Source organism: Gouania willdenowi, chromosome 21 (assembly GCF_900634775.1).
Source record: "Gouania willdenowi chromosome 21, fGouWil2.1, whole genome shotgun sequence".
Classification (NCBI taxonomy): domain Eukaryota; kingdom Metazoa; phylum Chordata; class Actinopteri; order Blenniiformes; family Gobiesocidae; genus Gouania; species Gouania willdenowi.
Window position 1 is genome coordinate 19,713,676 of NC_041064.1, and position 24,128 is coordinate 19,737,803.

At 37.5% G+C, this 24,128-nt stretch overlaps 2 protein-coding genes across 5 annotated transcripts in view; both read left to right on the plus strand.

Moving 5' to 3' along the window:
* Window positions 1-2,796: 2,796 nt before the first annotated feature.
* mid1ip1b (MID1 interacting protein 1b) lies at window positions 2,797-4,733 on the plus strand. Of its 2 annotated transcripts, none has more exons than XM_028436106.1 (2): window positions 2,797-2,932; window positions 3,133-4,733. In XM_028436106.1, exon 2 carries the CDS (start codon window positions 3,407-3,409, stop codon window positions 3,935-3,937), a length of 531 nt encoding a protein of 176 aa, XP_028291907.1. In that variant the 5' UTR covers window positions 2,797-2,932; window positions 3,133-3,406; the 3' UTR covers window positions 3,938-4,733. The 2 variants fall into 2 exon arrangements, with proteins under 2 accessions (XP_028291907.1, XP_028291906.1); XM_028436105.1 differs by having other exon boundaries at window positions 2,860-3,005.
* Window positions 4,734-7,347: 2,614 nt separating this feature from the next.
* Window positions 7,348-24,128, plus strand: part of LOC114455366 (cyclic AMP receptor-like protein A) — an 84,734-nt gene continuing 67,953 nt past the window's right edge. For all 3 annotated transcript variants that reach the window (XM_028436561.1, XM_028436560.1, XM_028436562.1), the window contains exons 1-6: window positions 7,348-7,510; window positions 13,966-14,018; window positions 20,063-20,117; window positions 21,497-21,553; window positions 21,637-21,697; window positions 23,973-24,060. In XM_028436561.1, coding sequence (XP_028292362.1) covers window positions 7,409-7,510; window positions 13,966-14,018; window positions 20,063-20,117; window positions 21,497-21,553; window positions 21,637-21,697; window positions 23,973-24,060 — 416 coding nt within the window. In that variant the 5' untranslated portion in view covers window positions 7,348-7,408. The remainder of the gene's footprint in view (window positions 7,511-13,965; window positions 14,019-20,062; window positions 20,118-21,496; window positions 21,554-21,636; window positions 21,698-23,972; window positions 24,061-24,128) is intronic.

The following is a 24,128-nucleotide window of genomic DNA, read 5'->3' on the forward strand; positions in this document are numbered from 1 at the left end:
TGGATCCAGATTTATATACTGATTCTGGATCAGTTTAAAAACTTTCAAAAATTCACATCTTTGTTTATAAATGACTGATGTTTAACATTTTTAGAAAAAATGGGGATGCCCATACATTTGGACCGACTTTCATTATTAACGGGGAGAGACATTTCTTACAAGTCTTTACAGTGTGAATGATTGTGATCACTAATCTAGATACAGTAACTGCCAATATCTGGCAAACAGGAAATATTTGCCATTTTTACTGTCTGATTTTGAGCAATATAGAAGTATTTACTATAGTATGTTGTGGTTCTTCTCCAAATAAGATTTCCGGTCAAAAACATAATATTTCAAAATGTGCATAAATGTAGGCTATAGACATTGATATTATGCGTGGAGTTTAAAAAAACTATCAAGTAGCACTTTAAGGTAACTAAGCTTTGATAAAATAAATGTAGAAAGTATTTCATGTCAAGGACAAAACTTGTTGTTGATGATTTCACTTTGGAAAACATGTTTACACGGTTTTTATCCTGAGCAGCGTTCCTGAGAAGTGTTTACCAAAGCTCAGATTTCAGAGTCTTCCCATCAGTGCACACAATGAAAGAAGAGCTAATGTGGGGCTATTTTTGAAAGCAGAGGTGGGGTGTGTGTGTATGCGTGTGGGAGATAGCGGTGGGGGTGGTGGTGGTGGGGTTGGCGGGGAGTACGACCCCCTATTTACCAGCAGCTACCGACAGACTGAGGAAAAGCAGTGATTCACCATCGCGGTAGGAGACTGGCTGGTGCAACAATTGGATTTTTTTGGGTCATCACAGAATCCCATCTGTGTTGTAGCTCGTATAGAATAAAGATACACCAAGGGAAGATAACCAGGCCACGTGTGTTTCTGACAGTGGAACTCATTAAAAAGCAAGTCACTCGACTTCATCACCTTCATGTTATTAAAACACGTTGGAATTGGACAATTAAAGCAGGAAAACTTGAAAAAGGCACACGAGCAACACCGAATCTTCAGTTCATATGAATTTTTGGAGTATTTTGTGTGACCAGTGGTGATGAAGAGATGAGCACTGCCGCTTAACACTTAGTTAAAATTCACCCAGCTGTTTCCCTTTGCATCAGTCGTCTACCTGTTAGTTCTTCATAGTTTCAATAGTAGAGTAGTGAAGCAAAGTTGTAGCTTGGACTAAATATGTGTCAGATATGACAAGTAATAGATCATCTTTGTGTGTTAGCCCTATGATTCACTTGCATACAGAATGTATACACACCCTTATACCCTGAGATAGTTGAGCGCTCAGGCGTTCTCATATTATGTTTGTTTATTTAGGATTATCAATTACTTTGAGTGTTTTTCTTTTCTTATCCTGTTCTTTTATGGTCTCTCGTCTTCTCTGCATAAATCTCGTCCGCCACGATTTCCTCTGTTTAATAATTAAAGCTTTATGTCTGGAATCAGTGTTTTTCATACTCTATCATAGCTTTTAGATAAAGTTATAGTCTGATTGTAGAAACTGGGTTCTATTAGCCAGAGTCTGGGAGCTTTATTATTACTATCTGCAACAATCCCAGGGTCTGATCAGAGTTTTAATTGACTTTAGGGGGCAACAGAAGAGCAGTCCATTACAACTCTTACACACAGATATAGGGAAGTCACCAGAATTTTTTTTTAATATACTGTATAAACTTGACACACTTTTTGATCTGTTTGAAACATGAAATCCATAAGCCTTTAATAAAAAAGTGAATACGTATGGGTAAGTGATTGAAGTCACATAAAAAAAAGGGTTTTCCAAAAGATCTTAAGCTAGTAGTCGATCATTCATTCTTTAATTTGCAACCACTCAAATATAATAAGATGAATAAAAATGTGAAAATGCATAGGTGAAAGTAATGGATTACAAGAACTCGCGTTCCTGTAATTGAGTTGCTTTTTTGGCTACTTGTACTTTTTTGTGTATATTCCTAAATCAGAAATGCTATTTTTAATGAAGTATGTTTTAAAAGAAGTAAAGTAATTCATTTCATTTCCACACCCATTCATTACTGAGTAAATTATTATTATTATCATTATTTTAAATGATCAACGGACATTGTGAGACTACAAAAAAAAAATGACCAGTCAACAATCAAATGCATTACATCATAGTCGACCAACCAGATTAAACATAATGCACGGCACCAAAACAGCATTGAATGGAGGTTATTTTGACAAACCTTTTATTTTATACAGATGCCTTTGTGGAAAATAAATTAAGTTCCAAATTGTGCAAGATGTTGTCTCTAACCTTTTTAAGTTTGTACATGATATGTTTATTGTATGCAAGGGAACCATAGCAAGATTTATTACCAACACTAAACTTGGAGGGCGCAAGTAACTTTTACTTTGAGTACTACTTAGCTGAGCTACTTTTTACTTATATTTTATGTATGACTTACTTGTATTTCAGTACAATTTCAATCAAGTAACAGTATTTATACTTGATTAGGATACATCAGTACTTTTTACACTTCTGTGAAAGTGTAATGTAATACAGTAGAGACTCTTTCAAGAAGGGTTGGGGCTATATTATGCTGTATATACACACTGATAAAGTAAGGATAAGCGTATCATTCAGTTAACATGGAGTCCAGATTGACACCATGGAAGTTCACATATTACCTGAATGTGGGAAAATGTCAAGTAACTGCAGGAGATTACAAAGTTTAGAGCTTGGCCACATGTTTGTTTCTTTTTGTTAGCTCTTGAACTTCCTCTCGAGTCCAATGGAGCGTTCTGTGAGCGGTTCCTCCTCTATGTCACACCAGCTATGTGATTGGCTGCAGTGAGCCCTGAGCAGTGGGCTGATGGCTCAGCTAATGAATATGCATGTGACCGGTCATGCCGCTCTGTCCCAGCCTAGCCCTGCACCCTCCCAGCTGTCCTGGCTCATCGGTACAGAATGTAAGTGATGTATCATCTGTAATTTATTTCAATTCAAGACTAACGAAGAAGTTGTGGTTTGGCATATTAAGAGGTTAGTAAAACTCAAGATGTGACTGTGTTTTTGGGTTTATACAGATCATAGATTATTTTTTTTATATTGAATTGAAACATGTTTAGTTGAGTCTTTCTGGTTTTTCAACTCCTGGGTGCTATTTCAGGTCATTGGATCTTGTTACACTTGGAAATATCCGGACTTACAGGTTGGGACTCCTCCTCCTACATGCAGATTCACAGAGAGGAAATATAAAGCACCACTCCAAACTCAGTTTGAAATAACTGAAAAGCCGATCCCACACACAGCTCAGCCTATCCGAGCTGCAGCATTACGACAAGCAGCCACTTTAATCCGATCAGCAGTAAACCAGGGCACTCACAGAGGAGAAAGACAACCAGCCAGCTGTGCTTGTGAAAGACCTGAAAACTTCTGTCAAGATGATGATGATGCAGCTGGAAGAAGCCCCCATTCAGAAGAACAATCTCTTCAACTACATGAACCGCTTCATCGGTGCGGTCAACAACATGGACCAGACCATCATGGTGCCGAGCCTCCTGCGGGACGTCCCTTTGGACGAGGAGACCGAGTTCTCCTTAAAGTCGGACATGGACGATGGGACATGTACAGCTACTACCAAGCCTGCTCAGTCCATCCGCAGTGACATTGAATGGGGCTTCAGCTGTGCTGCAGCTGATGAGAGGCACAAGGAGAGCATGAGGATCACCCGCACCAACTCATCTGCATCCAACGACTCCTCATTGTCATCTTCAGCATCATCATCATCATCATCATCATCATCAGCAGCATCATCATACGACGGAGACGATGACGCGGATGAAGATTTGGAGAAACAGTTGCAGTTCCACCTGACTGGACTGCAGTGTGTTCTGTCCAAACTGACACAGCAGGCCAACTGTCTCACCAAGCGCTACAAGAAAGAACTCGGCATCGGAGGCTGGGGCCAGTGAGTCCCTGAGCATGGAGGGAGTCGGACTGGTTGAACTGTCTCAACTCATTAAGTCCCATTGCTGCTTCTACCTCTCACGGACTAATCGCTGAATGGTGGAGATGAAGACGGCTTCATTCTGGTGTTGGTCTATTTCGTGGTGTTGACTATCGGTGTGTTGACCCGGATGAAAGCGTTCCTACAAAATCTCATGTTTTGCACTGTAGTCCCAGGGACCATATGTCTTCATATCAAGTGATAAACCACTTGAAACGTATTTTAATGCATTATTTAAGTGTAATTTATTACATTTCTTTGTATGATTTGAGTCAAACCTACTGTCAATGTTAGAAAAGTAGTAGATATGTATGATCAGCTGGTTCTGCTACTGAACGGCCCCCCACCCAGGGCTTATACTGACCAATGAACCCAGCATCCTCTCTGAGATGTTAAAGAGGACAGTAAGTTCAAGTAGACAAGCCTGTGTGTGAGTGTATCAAACTTTTCTGTCTGATGTGTTTTTCAAATGTCATTTTTTGTTGTTGTTTTGTTTGGAAGGAGGCAGATGCTTGTCGTAGCTGTCCATGATCTCCTGATGTCCTACAGAATCAATGAACTGGAATCAATCTTAATTCTTCAATGTGGAGAATAATGAGACTTTCCATGAGATGCTGCCATTGTTACTGTCAGTCAGCCTGTTTGCTGATATCATGTTCCATCTGTTTAGGAAATGCTTTTGTTATTAAAAAGCAGCTCCTGCAAAATTTTCTACAGAAATGTCTTTCTAAAATAAACGTTTTATATGAGCCTAAGATGAAGTGTTCTGTTTTCAATGTTTGGTTCTTTAAACCACGAGTACAGCTGAATTTGTCTCTTCACACACCCACATTTCAGGCCTATGAATAAAATAAACCTTTATTCGAGACTCAATAAGTCACCCACAAACAACGTTAACAATATCCTCTTAATTTGCAAATCATATGCTGACAAGCTTATAAGTAGTCTTACAATTCTCTCATTGAAGAATGAAGGTTTATATAGGATTACATTACTATTTGAGGGTTTTAAACCACCCAATAATGATAAATTAAGTTACAACTTGCAAATCAGCTTCTTCACCTCGGTTTTATACACATTTCTTTGGAGGTTTTGCGTTTTTTTCTCCCATTAAGATGTCAAAATTTGAGCCTATATCCAACACACAAGAATCCCTATTTGATCAACAATCCCTGTCGCTTATCTGGAAAAGTCACTCAGTGCATGATAAAGCTTTATTTCTATATAAAGCAGAGAGATTTCAAAAAATGAACATTGCACCGGAAATACATCAAAAGTCTTGTGTTGATATTCTTTTCCTGTATAAAAAAAACCCAAGCTCCAAATAAAACTTCATTTTCATTTCAACCCCAAAAGTGCTCTGAGATGTTGTAGTATAATTCATATCAGAGATGCAACTCTTCTGATTCCATTTTTTATTTGAACATATGCATAATTCATAAACATATAGACTAATATTTGTCACTGAATGCTACGAATGAGAATGTAATCTTTTAGAAGGTGTGACCTGAAGGATCAGTAATGATACCTGTTAGTTAGGTTTCAGTTGAGAACACAATAAACCACCACAGCAATTAAACTAAAGAGCCGTCGGGGGAAATGAACCTATTTGTTGTTATTCTTTTATACTTTTTATATATTTCTGTGTTTGTTTATTATTTTTTAAGCAAAAACCCTGTCAACCCTGTCGGCAGAGGTTCTAGCTTCTTTTGCGCGTTTCTAAGTGTGGTTTGTTTTTGTTTGTAGTGCGTTAGTAGTTGTTAGATAACTTTGTTTGCTTTTTCATAACCGTCTATCAACTGGCAAAAAAAATAATACAAAAAGCGCAGCCAGAGTTTCACTCTGACAAAAGCTCACGGAAAAAAATGCAAACGCCCCCTCTTTTGACTGATTCTGTTTCTCTTCCTGTTATGCTCACACAAAATGGAGGACAGCACAATGAGACAAATTGTGATGAAGCTCTTACGTCCACTGGGTTTTTGATCCTTTGACACTGGAACAACATCATTCTCTTAGAACTGTAGAATCCGACATGGTGAAATCTATATCAAATTTTCTTTTCACCCCAATTTATTTATGTTTTTGTTCATGTATATGTAAAAAAAAAAAAAATAGGAGGCTGGAATGCTAACCTACAATTAACAGGCTCACACCCCTGGTTACACCTTTGTGTTTTTTGTAAATATTGTGTGCATGAATTGTTTGCTGGTTCTTTTCCCACACACGCATCTTAACTTTAGACCGATAAAATTCCAGAAAGTTCAATTTGTCTTCTTTTTTGAAATAATATGCTAGGGTTTCATTTATTCAGACAGAATTTTCCTGGAAATTTACTTTGAATTTTGAACTTTGAATAGAAATAAACCTTAACATACTATTTTGACTGACCGGTGAGCAAATGTACTGCACAGGTCGTATTCTGCCAGACTCCTGAAAGTCCTGAAATTAATACTTGCTATAGTCACAAGCCTTATGAAGTTACTAAGTACAATTTAACATGAAACATAATTGCCCTCCTGCTTTGTGAACAAATTCACAACAAATACTGCTAGAACAGCTGAAGATATAAAAAAAAAGTGTAAGGACATACATTCATATCCACAAAGTCATAGGCATGTACATAAACATTGAGGTATAAAAATCTCTCTTCAAACACAGTTTGAGTTTTTGTTTTTAAAGTAACACAGGTAACCATCTGGATTTAACTGTAAATACAGCTTTCTCCTAGAATTATTGACTGAAATAACATTATAATTAATAATGATAATTAATTAGTCATTTACACTGGATGATTAGTTTGCTACAAGGGCCTGTGCCAGAAATATATTCCACATAATTCTTTGTGTATGTAAGGAATGTAAACTGAAAAAGTGTTGCACAGGTCAGTAGCATTGTGACAAATGTTTATTTTTCTGAGAAAAATGTATTGCAATGTTGCAAGTTTTAGTTATTTTTTAGAGCTTTCATAATTTTAATTACATCACATGGATGCTGTATTGGTAAACTATGAAACACTGGCACCGGAATGGACACTAAAAAGACGGCAAGTTGCTGAAACCTTACCATGACGGCTTTTGGCACAACTTGGGTAATTTATAATGCTGTTTACGAAAAAAAAAAAAAAAAAAAAAAAGGTAAAATTTACTAACCCCAGCCATGTTATTGAAAACACCCTGATCATTTCAACATATTCTCAATTATTATGCTTTTATATGGTTGCTGTTTTTAAGATGAGTTACAGTTTATTCTGAAAAGATTATAAATGACTTTAAATGTTTGTCAGAGTAATTCTTAGCGCAATGTATTTCTGAACGTGGAGTTTTTTTAATATCAATATGTGTAGTTTGTCCCTCCGCGCTCACCGTAGTAGAAGCCGGAAGTCCCTGCTAAGCTAACATCAACAAAAACAATAAACCAGCGCCAAAGTGTAAAAAAAATGAGTGTTACTGAGTTGGGAAATGACGGAGAGCAGCCGAAGCTTACAAGTAACGAATCCCGCTGCATATTCTTTAACACAGACTCAGAGGACTACCATTGTGTGAGTAGATAATGTCTGTTCAGTTCACTTAGCTGGTCCGTCTGGGCAGCTGTGGCTCATTTACCTAAAATAACTGTACTCATGTGTGTTGGAGTTGGTCACAAATGGATAAATTATATCTGCATTGTGTGTGTTATTGATTAATTAGGGCTTGTGTTGCGGGTGTAGCTGGTGCATGTCCTGTTGTCCAAAACACTGAGCTTGGTCACAGTATAAAATAAATCACTGGAGTGTAAAGCTTCATCTTTACTTGGTCTGTAGCATCCTGTGATTACCTCTGGTCTGTACTTTTGTCCCTCTGGAGCTGTGCTGTGGTATCTGTCACCTAGAACTGAACTGGAGATCTTATGATTAGAGATATGCATCCTCACCAGTCTTTTAGTTCATTTCAATTGCAATGATCTTTGCTCAAGCAGAGCTTCTCCAGATTCTATATTTTGCTGAAAAAAATCCCTCTGTAAATTATTATTGGGCTTAAATCACGCAAGATTATGTGTGAACGCTAAGGGTGTGACGATATCTCGGTGCGGCGATATATCGCGATATTTTTTTCACACTATCGATTCTTGATATGCTCGCGCTAAGTATCAATTATTTTAGTTTTTTTTTTTTTTTAATTTTTATTTATTTATTTTTTTGGATTTAAGATTTATTTTCTTATTTTCAAAACTTTTTCTGCTTTATCACTAAAATGTGCCGGTAGGTCTTCACAGAAATTTTGTTTGTTGAAGGAACCAATATATTGTTTACTGGAATATTGCACTATAATGGTGTCACTGGTAAGAAAGACCCTATTTTTTGTTTACAGAAAGCGCTATTGCAGATAGTTATTCATTTACATTGGTATGTTGACATTAATTTACAGAAATGTTGCACTAAAATAGTGTCACTGTTCATAGGACACTTTTTCAGTGTATTGTCTTTCAGAGATCTAAATAAAAATTGTTTTTCATTAAATCTTTTTTTTTTCTCGTTATTTCTTAGATTATCATAGATTGATTTCTGACCAATATTTCGATAATCGCAGTATTGTCATATCGTGAGATAATTGTTATTGTGAGCTTTGTATCGTATCGCGAGGTACCCAGAGGTTCCCACCCCTAGTGAACGCAAGACATGTCCATTTGCACAACATGCTAAACACTCAGCCGAGGAAAAACAACATGGAAATGCATGATATGGTCCCAAAGCATGAATTGTCAAACAATTACGGTAATTACCGGCAAACGCCTCATCACCCTCAAGTTTTGCACAAAAAAATTGAATTACGAAATGTGTGATTTTATCCCAAAACATGCATGTGAGGCATTCCCATGTGACATTAGAGCCAGATTTAAATGAGTAATACTTTTTTTAAAATGGTTTGATTGCCTTTTCCATTTCAGAACATGAATTCTGCATTTTACGTCATGATATAGTACCCTGTGTCCAACAACTATCCCTGCTATGCAATCTATTGTTTGGTCAGTAATGTCCAGCGATCATATCTATCAATCAAGAAAATAAAAACCAAGGCACTCTTTTTAATTGCTCCTAATTCCAGTTCTGATGCCAATTTTTATATATTTGTTCATTCAGTCTTAAAATATACTCCAGCAATGTAAAGTTCAGTCATATGCGGCCAAAGATTACCTCTTTTATTCAGTCATTTGCTCAACACATCAATAAATCAATCAATCTTGGCAATCAATTCCACCTCACACATTAACAAGCCCAAGCATGCTACCCCCTTACATAACAATGAGGTGGAGTGTTGGTGATGAACCAGTTTAAGATGGAGGACCATCATTATGTGATCTTTAACCACTGAGATGTCAGATTGCATTAATGCCTAATAACACTCAGCCTGTTGGAAACAATTCCTGCAAAAGGCGGATTCAGGAAAATTCCTGTGATGGAGTCTGTGCTTTCCAGACTCCATCACATAGTCAACCTCCTGTCTATCTAGTATTCTTCTATGAAACATTCAAACATATGGGAGAGCTTGAGCTGATAGTGTTCTGGTAGGGAAGGATGGAGAAGTACTAAATAATATTAATAATAATAAATAATGTGCGTGTTACCAGTATGTGTCCATCAAAGGGATTTGCTCGGTTAAACTAATTAATTTAGTGGTTGTTTGCTGTTGAAATATGAGAAGTATTATTCTTTATGTATATTCATGTATTTAATTTTCATTGTTGAAAATAAAGTAATAAGTTGATATAAGCTTAATTGTCCAATGCAATAGATTCCCCTCCCCCCCCAACATAATTTTAGGCCACATGATATATCTCTCCATGTATATAATAGGTTAAGGCTACTTATAATATGATGCAGCCGCACTAAAACATCTGTACAAAATAAGAAAAAGTATTAAACTTTAGTAATGGAAAAACTGCCCCATTTTAAAGAAATATATACAGTATCTCAAACAACATCACGTATCGATGGAAAAATCGATACCAATGTCAAATGGTATCACATTTTATGGCCAATATTGGCTGATAATGTCTCATTTGTTTTAATAAGTACAGTAGTTATTTTTTTATTCAATAATTCATGCTCAAACTCGTCACATCAATATAAGAGGCAAACTGTCAGTGTTCACTAAATCTATGCTATGCTATGCTATGCTATGCTATGCTATGCTATGCTATGCTATGGAGCAAATAATAATAAACTTCCTGGATAACAGTGGATATTATTCAGATAAATAAAAAAAGTGGTTATTACAGATTCATAGAACAATGGAGCATCATTTTGCGACTTCATGGATGGACCCCAAAAAAACTCTCCTCTTTAATCCCCCATATAGATGGCCCTGTCTCCACATGACTGTTTTTCAATGTTAATGTCTGTGTTCAACCACCTTCAGGTACAGTCGGGGTCCATGGTCTATGGATACTTTATTTTGTCGGTCATGGGCTCAAAAGGTTGAGAATCGCTGTATTAAATGAGGAAACACCATAGGCCAAATAAAACACGTAATATATGTAAGTAGAAAACAGTTTGATGAGTTAAATTACATGAAAGAGAAGCAGAAAAAAAGAAAAACAGACAAAGAAAAGGTGTTTTAATTAAAGTTAGAATACAATCAATTTTAGCAAGGAAAACCTTTAAGTTTCCACAAAAGAGAAGTTTTAAAAGTCACAAGCCAAATGTAAAACTGTCAAGTTTGCGTGTGCTTGTGATGTGTTGTGTAAGATATTTGATTAAACTTTCAGGATTAGTCAACCCGTGAAACGTTAGGAAATCGCCTTTTAGTTTATTGCCAAATCAAAGTTGACCTTTGCTGGAAAGATAAGAGCCTCACACAGGCAGCATAAACCTGGTTTCTGTACGAGTAAAGCCAGTTAATGTTCCCAGGTGTTGCTTTGCATGCCAGTATCATCAACTCTCAGGGTATTGACATCCTCTCTGCTCAAAAGCATCATTGGAGGAATGCTGCAGTAATCTCGTCTTGCCGAGAGCCATAATGTCTTTCTCAATGACAGCTAATCGCTCAGAAACTCTAATCAATGACAGGATCCTGTACTGATCTCTGCAGTACTGACCTACATACTTATTTAGTCAGACGGACATCTCAGCCCTAACCACGGTGTCAAACCTAGAGGGAAATCATATTCTCAAATTTCACTAGGGTTTAGAAATGTGTGAGCAGTAGGGCTGGGCAAAAATATCGATTTATCGAATTTGTAGGTAAAACGTTTTTTATTTAGCAAATTCAAGTTTAAAAAAAAAAATATATATATATATATTTTTTTAAATTGATTAATTCATTTTTTCTCACTACAGTCTTTTTGGATTTTTTCGCGTGGGTTACCGTAGCGCGATATGACCCAGTCCCCTCTTTGTTTACATGTGTTTACCCTTTGAGTAGGCTATATGTGTGCCACAGGCATGTTTATTTATTTATTTGCACTGTTCTGAGATGCTAAGGGAAGAGTTTATTATTATTTTTTTAATTGTAATGTTATATGTTATGAAATATCTAGTTATCAAATTTCTTAATCAGAAAATTGAAGCTACTGAGAAGGCGCTGTTGCACTTTTGATTAAACCTGGGTTAAAGCTTGAAATTGTTGAATGACAGAGCCTCATTTACTTTTTATTTTGGGATTGTTCTATGCATTTTAACTCTTGAGGACAATCACAGCAATAAATTTGCACTTTTGACAATGTATCTGATGTCTGCAGTCATTTTGAAGAGCATTGAAAAATTAAAACTCAAAATTTTCTTTAAAAATCTGAGATTTTATTTTATTTTATTTATTTATTTATTTTTTTGACAAAATTGTCCTGCCCTGTTTTTCAGGCAGCAGAATATGTTTGCATTTTTCTTTCTTTTTTTATTTTTGCTCATTGAACAATACACTGTGCTGTATTCAGGAGAGTGTCTTTATTAAGTATATTTCAGGCCTTTTAAAAGGAATTTTCTATTATTCCCTTTTATTTAGTTATGTGATATTTAATCAACAATTTGAACACTAATGTACAATAATTAAGTAAGTTTTGTGTTGACAAACACATTGTTTTCATGGACAGACACAGTCACATGCAGATACGCAGATAAAGCCATTCACTCACACAGAATTCGTTCAGAAAGCACAAGCCTGGAATTCCTGCACCAGCTCAGTTTGTATCAGTACATTCATTGTTCTCTACAACATAGTTATTTTTTTTATTTTTTTCAGCTTTCAGAGTATTTTATTTCTATTTTCTCACAATAAAAAGTTTTATAATCAAACTTTTATTGCCTGAAGTGAGAAGTGTCACATGTAAGTTCTATAAACCTCTTTGTTTCTTTAGGTTTAGATGAATTTAAACTTATGTTAAGACTGTTGAGGGTAATTATGTTGTCTACTCTCCATAGTAGACTATTGTCTACTATAGGCTGACTGTGTTGATCAATATTTAATAGTTGGTAATAGAACAAGAAGATAGATCACACGTTGGAAAAGTGTGAACGTCACAGTATTATACCTCTTACACATACACATATATACAACATACAGTGAAAGTTGCTGATTTGCTGTGATTGAGACATGATGTGGCTTTAAAATTAATGCCACAGATCAGCGCTTTTTCAACACTTTTACTCAGCAAACAGTTAAAGGAAGCTCACTTAGGAATGAATGACTAAAGAAACTCAGTCTGTGCCATTTTACAAATTTAATATTATTAGTAGGGCTGGGCTATACGGACCAGAATTCATATCTCAATATTTATTCTCAAAACGTATGTATATATAAATTATGAATCTTGTTATTTACTCAATAAAGTCTTACCAGACAATTCTGGGTTAAATTTGCTGACGCTAAATGCCACACAGGCCCATTTATTAACAAGCAGCTGTACAATATGAGCCACTTTTGGATTTTTCTCCTATAAGGGACAGCACATGTGAGTGAGTTCTGTAGTGTGGCTTGTTGAGGGGAAGGTCTGAGAAATAGACGCACTCAGAAATCCATTTAACTGAGCTTTTTAATGCTGTTCTGAGAAGTAGCAAAAGCAGCTACTCCTTAAATGAGTATTTGAATACAAAATAAGCTATAAAATAAAAAAAATATAATGTTATAGGTGATATTGTAATTTGCCAAAATCAAAATCTTGATATATCTTGAATTTCAATATAATGCCCATGCCCAGGCCTAATTATTAGTTTAAATTTAATGTTATTACTTACATTGAGTAATGCATAATTCATGTATTTAATGAAAATTCAGCCAATTTGTTTTCACAACAGACTGACACTTGACACAGTGAGTAGGTCACAAAGGTTGTTATCAGGAGTTTGTCTGTGTCGTTGTTGTCGTGACTGTCGACGTGCCAGACGGGTGTGAGACTGTGGTCCCTTTTCTGCTTTGCATGCGACGCTGCTGCTGACTCCCTCCTTTACCCAGAAGCGTTCAGAACTGACTCACACACTTGTCATTCTCATCATTCCCGTGTTCTTTCTTCTTCTTCTTTTCTCATGTCTCAAGGTTTTCGGGTTGCCTCTAGGATTTTTAATTTTTTTTGCTTTTAATTGTAAAAAGTGTCAGGCTGGGGCCTTGTTAACACCTCTGCGTGCCATTTCCTCCAGGTTAAGGAAAGGTTAATTTACCTGCGGTTTGTGTTTACAGCCCTTTAAAGCGGGTTAACTCTATAGAAATGGCGTTCATAAACACTTGTGATGTGTCCAGTGTCAAAGAGGTTCAATCTTTGTGTTGTTAAATGTGTTTCTTATGACTGAGTTGCACTCATTTGTGTACTCGTACACAGACAATCTGTAACCACACTTAAACAAATGGCAGCCTCCTCATTATTATTATTATTATGATGACACGCAGCAGTTGTGTTATATTTCCTGATGTATTTCCATAGTGCTATACCTGAGATAAACACAGTGCACAGTGCATTAGTCTGTGAGCGACTTAGTTTTATTATGAGTCACTGTGAGCCATGAAGTAATGAAGTGTTTCTGTTCTACAGGTGGTGATCTTAGCAGTCAGACGAGCAACGGGAACCTTTTCTTTGATAGGATGGTGAGCACAGCTTCAAGTAACTTCTTTCTCAACTGATTGCTCATCAGGCATCATACAATGTGTCCTCATTAAAGTTTAGTAAGAGTTAAACTGCAATTGTCATTTTCTGGAAATCTAATCCTTTTAAAACAAAGCAGGAATATTTTCAAACATTAGTTAGCAATTTTTTCACAATAATGCCACTAATGTAAACATGTACACAACATGTACACAATAAAAATATAAGTTTAATCATCGTTTTTTTATCTGTTTTTTAAATTTTTTTTTTTTTAATTTTAATTCATTTTATCAAACAAATGTAATGAAATAGTTACACAGCAACAGCTGTTCATAATAATAATAATAATGATGATTAAACAATGTATTAAAGGCTGCCTTTCCAGCAGCTTTTAACACTGCTTGTTTGATACACTTTGGTAAGAATGAGAAAAGGATGATACTAAGGGTGTGCATTGCCAATTTGCCATGAATTTAACGATACGATTCACAATTTGCACGTCACGATGCGATATGATGCGATATATCCCAATACTAAACGATACAATATGCATCGCGAAATGCCACAATATCATGAATTGCAAATTTCACCTTTACAAGTATAAAATGATATGAAATACAAATTATTTAATTTTTTTTTTTTTTACTTGTGAGAGCAAGTAAATGATAACTAACTGTAATTCATGTACCAATATAAAAACTAAGTGGTATGTTTATCAAACTGTCAAATTACATTTTATAAAAATGTTTAACATTTGCTTCTACAATAGATTCTGATTCTGTTAAGTTTTTAAAAAAGTAACCACATACAGTATGTTTTACGAAGATAAAGTGCTATCAACTTCCGAACTTACGTGCTATGTATATGTTTCCACAATTAAATGGTTTTTTGGTGAAAAAAACATGACTAGAAAAAATAGATTTGGACATTTTTTGGATTGATACAATGAATGAGCGGTGAAATATTGCGATATATTGCAGAATCTATTTTTTTTTTTAAACCTTTAGATGATACATGTATATCGTATTTAAAAACATCTACTACATACCAAAATGTTATGGATTCTCTGTATTTTTTATATTCATATTGCGCTGAAACGGTCATAGCCAGAGTAACTATGTATGTCCTGAGTTAAAGTTAAATTAAACTTTGGGTTATTCACGTAACCCCTGTTCTCTGATTAATATGAGTGAGATGTTTCACTATGGGATGCACGTCCCTGCTGCATCCCTCAGAAGCAACAATCTCATGACGCCAATCCTGATTGGCTGGTGAAACGTATCTATTTGCTGCAGGTAGTCCCACCTACCTTCCATAAGTAGCGCCTGCAGAGGATACTACATCATTCAAAATAAGCACCGCTTCTCACTCGCCCAAGCAAGAAGGGTTGTCTGGTGAGACATTTCACTCATATTAATCAGAGAATCGGGGTTATGTAAATAACCTAAAGTTCTCTTTCATAATATTTCTTTCAGTGTCTTACTATGGGATGCGGTAGCTCCCATATTGCAGACAAGCTTATTGCGCGTACACCAGCCCACAGAGCAAGCACTGTTCCGATCAGGATAGCAAAACTGCTCGTGCCATGCACAGAGCTGAGACGTCCTGCATATAAAAACAGACAAACGTGAGGAGCGAGGACCAACTCGCCGCAGTACAAATGTCCTGAACAGACACTCCCCTGAATAAAGCCCAGGATGTGGCCAAACCCCGAGTCGCGTGTGCACGCTAACCCACAGGCGGCTGCAGACAAGGCTTTACACTGATCTGATCGGCTATATCAGATCGGCCATATCAGATCGGCCAATATTTTGCATTTTATGCAGTTAATGTGATCGACTGTAATGTCATAATTTGCAGATCCAATCAATGACGTTATTGTTGTGATGACACTAGATGCTCCCATTGCATTGTTTTATCGTCTAAGTCACACCGAAGAGTTGTTTGCTGTACGTGACACAGCTTTATTTCACTCACATTTGTGCACAAAGGTGAAAACCTATGCAAAAATGTCGATTGGTTGGAGCAAAGCGGCTGAGCGCCGGACTTCATCCCCAGTCTACTGGCTCTGAAAGTGGGGACAGCATCTGCTGTTAGTGCCTGTGTGTGTGTGTTTGTTTGTGTGTGTGCGTTTGTTTTGTTTATTCTACCGGAGCATGTTAAAGGTGAGAGTCCTAAAGCAGAGCGATGCCTCCCGTTTACTTTCACTTTCATAGCGGATACTTCTGTCAGTTTCAGGGCGGTGGTTGACACAGGAATTCTCTTGTAGTTGCTTCACAGCAGTCACTGAGTATGACATGGGAATCTGGTTTCATTCAACAGCTGCAACATTTATTTTACCAATCACTAAAAACGGCATACAGCTTTTAATTGATCTGCTCCGTGCACACACGCTTTCTCACTCCGCACATTGGTCGAGCAACTCGGGCATTCATTCGCAGTTAAAGGGTCACGCACCCACACACACACACACACACACACACACACACACACACACACACTCTGACAACAAATGTTATGTTCATGTCCTGCATGGAATTTCAACTCTTCCATTCTCTCACAGTCACAAGGCTGCATTTAGGTCCGAAAAAATTGTACCGCTTGATTTTCCGTGAATTTGTATCAGGTAGTACCAAAGGAATTTGGTCGGTACTAGGGTTGCACATCTCCTTGTGATAAACGATTAGATATGCATCTCGAGACACAGGTTACAATTCGATTCAAAACATTATCATTTTATTACTGTGTACTGATACAGTGTAGGAACTATATGATTTGTTTCTACGGTAAATATTTGTTGTGGATATTTTATGATTTACAGAAGCCAATTCTAAAGTGATAGTACAATATTTTCTTTTCAAATATGTAAAACACCACCGATCCCCAAGCATTGTGGCTTTATGGCACTGGCAAAACAAAAACAGAACAACAAAATCACATGTCAATGTATTTATTTTTAAACACGGACCAAAAAAAAAAGTCTGGCTGACTCATTAGATGGGAACTCCAGAGGTAAATGTAGCACAGAATACTAACAACAAAGTGCAACATTTCAGCCTGAGCATATTGTTTTGAGCATGAGAGGTAGATGACAAAAATGCAACATTTCATTGTAAACAAGTTACACACCTATAAACAAAACATGTAACAATAACTTTATAATGATGACCCCTGGTGGTCATCTCAAAATGTGGCCTCAGGCCTGAGGAGCTTGAGTGGAAGGACAAAGCAGCACCACATTCTTATCCTAACAATGCCTAAAATGCTTGTCACATGTTTTTTTCCAAACCTAAACTCTGCTGTGATCATTAGTTATTATCACCCTACATTGTGTTCAAGTGTTAATTTTTCTGTGAAGTTTGTTTTTGAATAAGTTATTTGAGGTTGAAAAACGGGTTTTGACGTCTTATATTATGATGACTGACAGCCGCGGGTCTTGCGTAGCTCTCTTTGTGAATAGCATAAGCAGTTACATTGTGAAGGAAAGCCGAGACGCCATTAAACTTTTTCGTTTTTTCGTCTTTTTTGAGTGAGTACTAATATCTGATCATCTGAACAAGACGTTGGTAGAATTTCCAGTGGGAAAGATACTTAGGTTTGTGGCGTAGCTGGGCTGCGTAACTCATCAGTGCAGTACGCTAAATGGGCGGAAGCATGTTCCCAGGGCTCCTTGCGCCTTAACCTACTGTGCAGACTTTGGCTCCAAATAACGTCGAATTTGCAAGATGGAAGCGCCACTAAGCGCCGTATTTTGGCTTCAAGAACGTTGAGTGGGAACAGCTACAGTGCACGCCTGCGATACCCGATCCATGACTCTATAACCGATTAATGTTAATTTATTGCGGAGGCTGCTACCGATGCAGCTGTATCTTTCATTTGTTGAACCAGATATCCGGTCGCATCGGTTATTGTTCACAATCTTAGTCGGTACTTGAAAAAAACAGCGCTTTTTTACGCGCCTGCAGTTACGCGCCTCTCTCCTGGTCCAGGCTCCTGACACACCCACCGCGCCCACATTTACAACTGTTAAATCTCTTTTTCCCCTCATACTAACAATGGATTAAAGTTTGTTTGTGTGGAAAGCTTGATTTTATTAACTTCTTCCATGCCTGCATTCAGAAAAGATGAGCGCATCAGTATCATTTGTGGGGGCTCAACAGCCATGGTGGGGGCGTTGAGGACAGTGCTAACCGAGCGTGGAGGACAAGTAAGCACTGGTCGAAAAGCAAAAAAAGCATCCAATTAGCAGCGCCCGGCAACACAGGCTAAAAAAGGTCTGTCTGCGGACAGTTAAGCCGAGTAGTAGATGCGAGATATGCTCCGAGTGAGAAGAGGTGTTTGAATGACATAGTATCCTTTGCCCGAGCTCCTTATAGTAGGTGGGACTACCTGCGGCGGACGGATACATTTCACGAGCCAGTCAGGATTGGCGTAATGAGATAGATTTTTAGGGGTGCAGCAGGGGCGTGCATCCCATAGTGAGACATCGAACGAAATATTATGAAAGAGAACTGTGTTTATGTTAACCCTCTGGGGCCGATGGACGTGCCGGCGCGTCCTGATCACATGATCGTATTAAAGAGCCAATAGCAGATCTCCGTTTCAACCCGTGTCGAAAGTGCGGATGTCAAACTACAAACCAGTTTTTAAATCATGTTGATAGGCCAAATAGAAGTGGAGTTTTATCACTTTCTTGAGCTGTCCGTGCAGGAAGGCCGCTGCAGAGCGCATCTAAAAGGAAAGCGAAAGTGTTGTGCAGCAAGAAAGAACCATGCTGAAACCTCTCATTATAGCTGTTTCCTATTGGCTGAGAAGAAGAAGGCCATTGTCCAATAATAATGTCCTCATATAGCGGGAATTTTGTTTTCAAGCGACAGGTAAACAGAAACGGAGAAAGAGAGGGTGAGTTGAGAGATTTGAGGTAATAGTGATTATTACTGTGATTTGACTGTTTAGTTAGTGTGTAGTGAGTGAGATTAGAGTGTAGTGTAGTGTCTAATATATTTGTTTGTTGTTTTATATCAACGCAATGAGGCACAAATAATTTGTCTTTCCCTGTATTTGTGATTCATACTTTTTTGTAAATAGTTGTACAAAATCACCTGAGACATTGCTTCCATTTCACTGTAAATAGATATATATAACTGTGTTTTTTGATTCATCTGTATATATGTTTTTGAAATATATAGTTTAGATTTGCTATACAAGCAATAAAAATGATTCGTTAAAAATGTTTGTGACTTTTATAGTGAAGTGGTTTTAGATCCACTGTGTTAATACAGTATGCCGTATTAAAGAAAATACTTCAGAGTCATAGTTGGGAAGTTCTCCTGAAAAAAATGATACCAAACATGCAAGATTTATGGATTTCCTTATATGAAATATAAAGGTAAAATCAAACACAACGAAAAAACAGCAAAAACGTCTTAGGCCCCAGAGGGTTAACTGCTAATTTTTTTCAGGAGCCCTTTATTAGCAATCGTATCGTGAACTCAGTGTCTCGTCCCACACTGACTTGACACTAAAGTTCTTCAGCTTTCTTCACATTTTGCGTCATCTCAAACACACTTTTTGGAGCAGTAAATTCTCTTACTAATTTAAGTTTGTTGTTCCAGCAGTCAGAACGTGCACCGTGTCTGTGATATTTTCTAATTCCTTGGAAAAATTCTAATTCTGTTTATTTTTATCTACTGCGTTAGAACAGGACTAAATCTGTTCTGCTTCTGAAGCGTTGGAGGTAGATTATGGATGTGACAGCAACAGTTTATCACACAGTGTGCAATGAAAGTTCAAGAAAGCTAAATTATTTATCTTAGTCTCCAAACCTTCTAACCTATCAAACATTTAAATTTCAGCTTGACATTTCTATGTAAACATGTCACTTAAACATATTTTATGTTGAACAACGGAAGGTAAATGTTATTCAATGTTAGACATTTGGAGTCAGGCAGGATACATGCTTCATTCTTAATGGTGTGCACAGCAGAGTTAGCATTAGCTCTCACTATTAGCTGACCTCACTGTTGGCTTGCTTCTCTCTCCTCAGCTTGTTCATGCTGTTTGTGATCTGGCTGCTGCGGAGGTATCACTCTTTGGCCCAGGTAAATTAGCACCACAATTTACAGTATGCCTTCAACACGTCTTTTTCATTTCTGTTTGCCTCGTTGCCACTGGAAATCAGTTTAATTAGCCGTGACAAATCTCAGCATAATTGAAGCCAATTAAAATGATCGGATTAATGAATTGTGGAGTTAATTGACTTATGGTCTTTCTGTGATTGTGCCTTCTTTCTTGCGCCTTTTTCCTTTTGTCAAGTGAAGTGGTTCCTATATATATCAAATGCATTCAAAGTGATTTCACTGTTAAAGTAAGGACTAGTTGTTTGATCAGTTTAAAAGGTATTTTGAGTTCTGAACTCTGTATTTAGTGGTATTTTGCAAGCGTGCAGGTTCATGGGAGCCTCTGTGTCTTTGAAGCCAGTCCAGCAGGTTGACCAGGTTTAGCAGCGCTCCGCCTTATCCGCCTAATCTCATACCACTGACGTCTCAACTTAGCACTCTGATGGATCCCATTAGCTCTGAACCAGGTTGCACAGAGCGACCTCCCGTCTTGCTCCTTTTCCCCGCCTTCTTACAACAAAGGTTACCTGTCAATCAGTAGCCTATCCTGCTCCCCGGGCCATCCTGAGCTCTGATTCTCCTTCTCTAGCATTGGAGGTGTCGTAGTTTGACACAAACTGATGAAGAGCTGCGTTTGTCTTGTTTGTGCCTGTTTGCTCTCCAGGCAAGATTTGACCAATACTGTGAGCACACTGCCTTAAAATCTGTGAAATATAGATTTAGTTCATGAAGCCACAGCTCCACAGTCAGTTAACTTTGTATTATAATCTGTATCTATACATGTCTTATTTCTTAATGTCCTATTTTTAGGGTCATGTTCCTGCAGAGTGGAAATCTTTATTGTCAGTTTAGAGACTATTGGACCCAAAGTACAATTTTTTGGGCAAGAGGGGGAGGACACAAATATTCTCCACAGGTGAAAATAAAAATAGAAGAACACGAAGAGAGAATTTGGGTGCTCACGTTATCGCTTTTGTATTGACATCACTGAAATATTTCTATTCCGAATCCTCACTGAAACAAAAAATACAGTGTACTTGGAGTTGCTGAAAATTGCTTGCTTTTTTATATTGAGTCACTGTTCTATGTTGTGTGACTCAAATTTGGAGTTCTGGATCATCTCCATAATTTAAACTTAAACATTTTGTCTGATTTTGAAATAAAACAAATAAATTATGAGTGCGTGTCAACGTCACGCTTAGGACAAGAAAGACAGTTGCTCGCAGGCCCACAATTGGAGGTCATTGCTCTGGGTTATTGTGATGATAAGATGCCTCTTTTGTAATAATCATGTTGTCACAGTGGGATGTTGAGTTCATGTAGTACATGTTAACCTTTTACGTATTTGTTTGACTTTACAGAAGATGATACTCAGTTTGACTGTGGCTGCCCTCTTTGACAGTGTAGCATATGTCATGGTAAGTTTCTCTTGTTTTCTTAAGTAAATGTTCATTGTGTGTGTATGTTTTATTTATTTTTTCATGTCTGTGTTTCTCCTCAGGGGGAATCTCATCCACAGGGATCTCTGTGTAGCTTTCAAGCCTGGTGGCTGACATACTTTGGTAAGATAATTTATTATGTTATAGATCAGCAAATGTAGAAATGTACACAAAGACTAGAGATGTATCAAGTACATTTTTACCAAAAAGCTCGACAACATCATGGTCACTCATTACAGTTCATGTGTAATTGTTTGTAGTGGTTTCCCGATCATAGCGGCCTTCATCTAAAAATCTATAAAGGTTTTATTGGATTTATTGACTTTTTTGTATTTATTTATGAAATTGTACAATATTCTTAAGTTTAAGTTTCAAATGTATGTAACCTATTGGTTAATGAGAAATGGGTCAGTTTGTCTCATACCTACTGTTGTTGGCTATTGTTTTCTGTTTCAGTAAAACCACTTGATCAAGCCTTTTCTAACATTCTACACCACAGAATAAGTAATAGATTCACATACGTTCACATTATTTCACCATTTACCTAAAATCCTGCAGCATTCAAAACTTTTTCTAAAGTATCTCAGCACAGTATCTACTGCCACTCTTGTTTTTTTTTTTGTTTTTTTTTTACTTTGAAAGACTATTGTTCTATTCCAAAGCGAAAAGTTTATTATTATGTAATTATTGCATCAGGATAGGTTAAACCTGCTAAGTAAAGTTGGGCAGTTTCATACAACACACCCAGTAATCAATCACAGACCTTGGTAAAAAGAACAGGGATCAAGAGTGTTTCTACAATGAAAAGGGCATTCATTTGTGATTGACTTATATGCTTGATTTTTAAACAAGAATAGTTTATTTTCATGCATTTTTTGAATTGCATCAATGTCCACAACAGCTGATTCAAGCGACTTTTCAGGGGCTATCAGCGGCTATTTCCTGGAAATACAGAGGTTACAATAGATCATCTCTCAGAGCACTCACACACCCATGCAAGATGGGCCACACCTGTTACCATACTGGATTATTTGAAAGTCAAATAATGCCCGTTTGAGGTTATTACACCATTACATCATTACATTTTTTTTCTGTAGAAAGTAGGACTCGTTTATTTTGGGATCAACGCTAACTGACTCACGCGATCGAGACAGAATTGCTTGTCGGCGAAGGATTGCGGTTGTGTCTGCGCGCCTGGCAGCAATTACAGCTCTGATAGCCTTGATTAGCATTCAGAATTTTACTTAAAACTGGCTGTTAATACAACACTTCACTGGGCTTGTTTTATTGGTCTGGCTGATTCACAAACACATGCTCGGATACACACACACACATACAGAGTTGTGTGGACGTATGGTAATGGGCAGTGAGTTATGGTGCAGGGGTTGTGCACGTCACCTCGGTTTATCAGGAGAATCCTTGCACGGAGGACAAACAGTGATACATAAACACAGGCTGATCGAGCACTTTGTTCTGTTGCATGACGTAGAGCCTGGTGGAAGCCGCATAGCGCAGCCCTGCTTTTAACTCCCACCTATTAAATTTTATGCAATGTATTTCAAATAGAGGGCAGCGGTTGCTGGAGCAGTTCCAAGACTAGTTCACGAGGCTAAGAAAAAGTAAAGGCTTTGCTGCATTTCACTGAAATTGAGATTTTATATCTATATTTGGACAGTGAACATGGAAGTGACATACTATAGATATCCAGGTTCCTAAAGCAGAATATTGAAAGAGTTAACACTGTGCAGCATATTTGAGATGAGGTTGAAAGGGATTGTGGTGTGAAAATGACCGTGCTGAGCATTTAGCTTGGGGAAGCTGCTAAAGAGATGACCTGTCCTTCTTGTATTGTGGCCTGAAACCCACACTCGCACACAAACAATGGAAAGGTAGAGTAGGTAGCTATCTTTCTACACTCTTACTTACTTTTGTGATATGCATTCCTTTCACCCCTCTACCAACCGCACCTTCCTTCTCCTTTATGCCATTCCTCTTTTCATTATCTACATTCTTTCTATCTTTTTCTCTGCACCTCATGCATCGCGCTTTGCTCTCGTCGTCTTTTATTCCTCTCCAGCCAGCCCCCCCCCTTTATCTCTTTCTGCTTTTCCACAGTTCATCATTATCTCTCTTTGAGCTCCCACCTCTCATCCATCACAGTAAGCTACAGGTTTCCCTCATATTACTGCAGAAAGGGCCTTCATTTATCAAAAAGCGGAAGGCATGCACACACCACACACACTGCAGCATTCGTGCATGTTTTGTTCTCGCATTTGCCGTTGCAAGCTGGGTGGTGGGGAGCTGTGGAGCGGTGTTGTAATTTGACCTTGGTGTTTTTCTCTTTGTGTGTGTATGTGTGTGTGTGTGTGTGTGTGTGTGTGCATGCACACTTCTGCAGACTGGAGTGCCTTGGTTTGGGTTTGCCTGATCACACTGAACCTGTACCTGAACCTGGTTAGAGAGATAAGCACCATTAGATATGAGATGTGAGTATTAATATTATTATTATTTTGATTCATATTAGTTAAATTTTTTTTTTAGCTTTTTTTTTTTT

Coding starts and splice junctions, on each gene's coding strand:
- mid1ip1b (XM_028436106.1), top strand. CDS start 3,407: ATGATGATGATGCAGCTGGAAGAAGCCCCCATTCAGAAGAACAATCTC.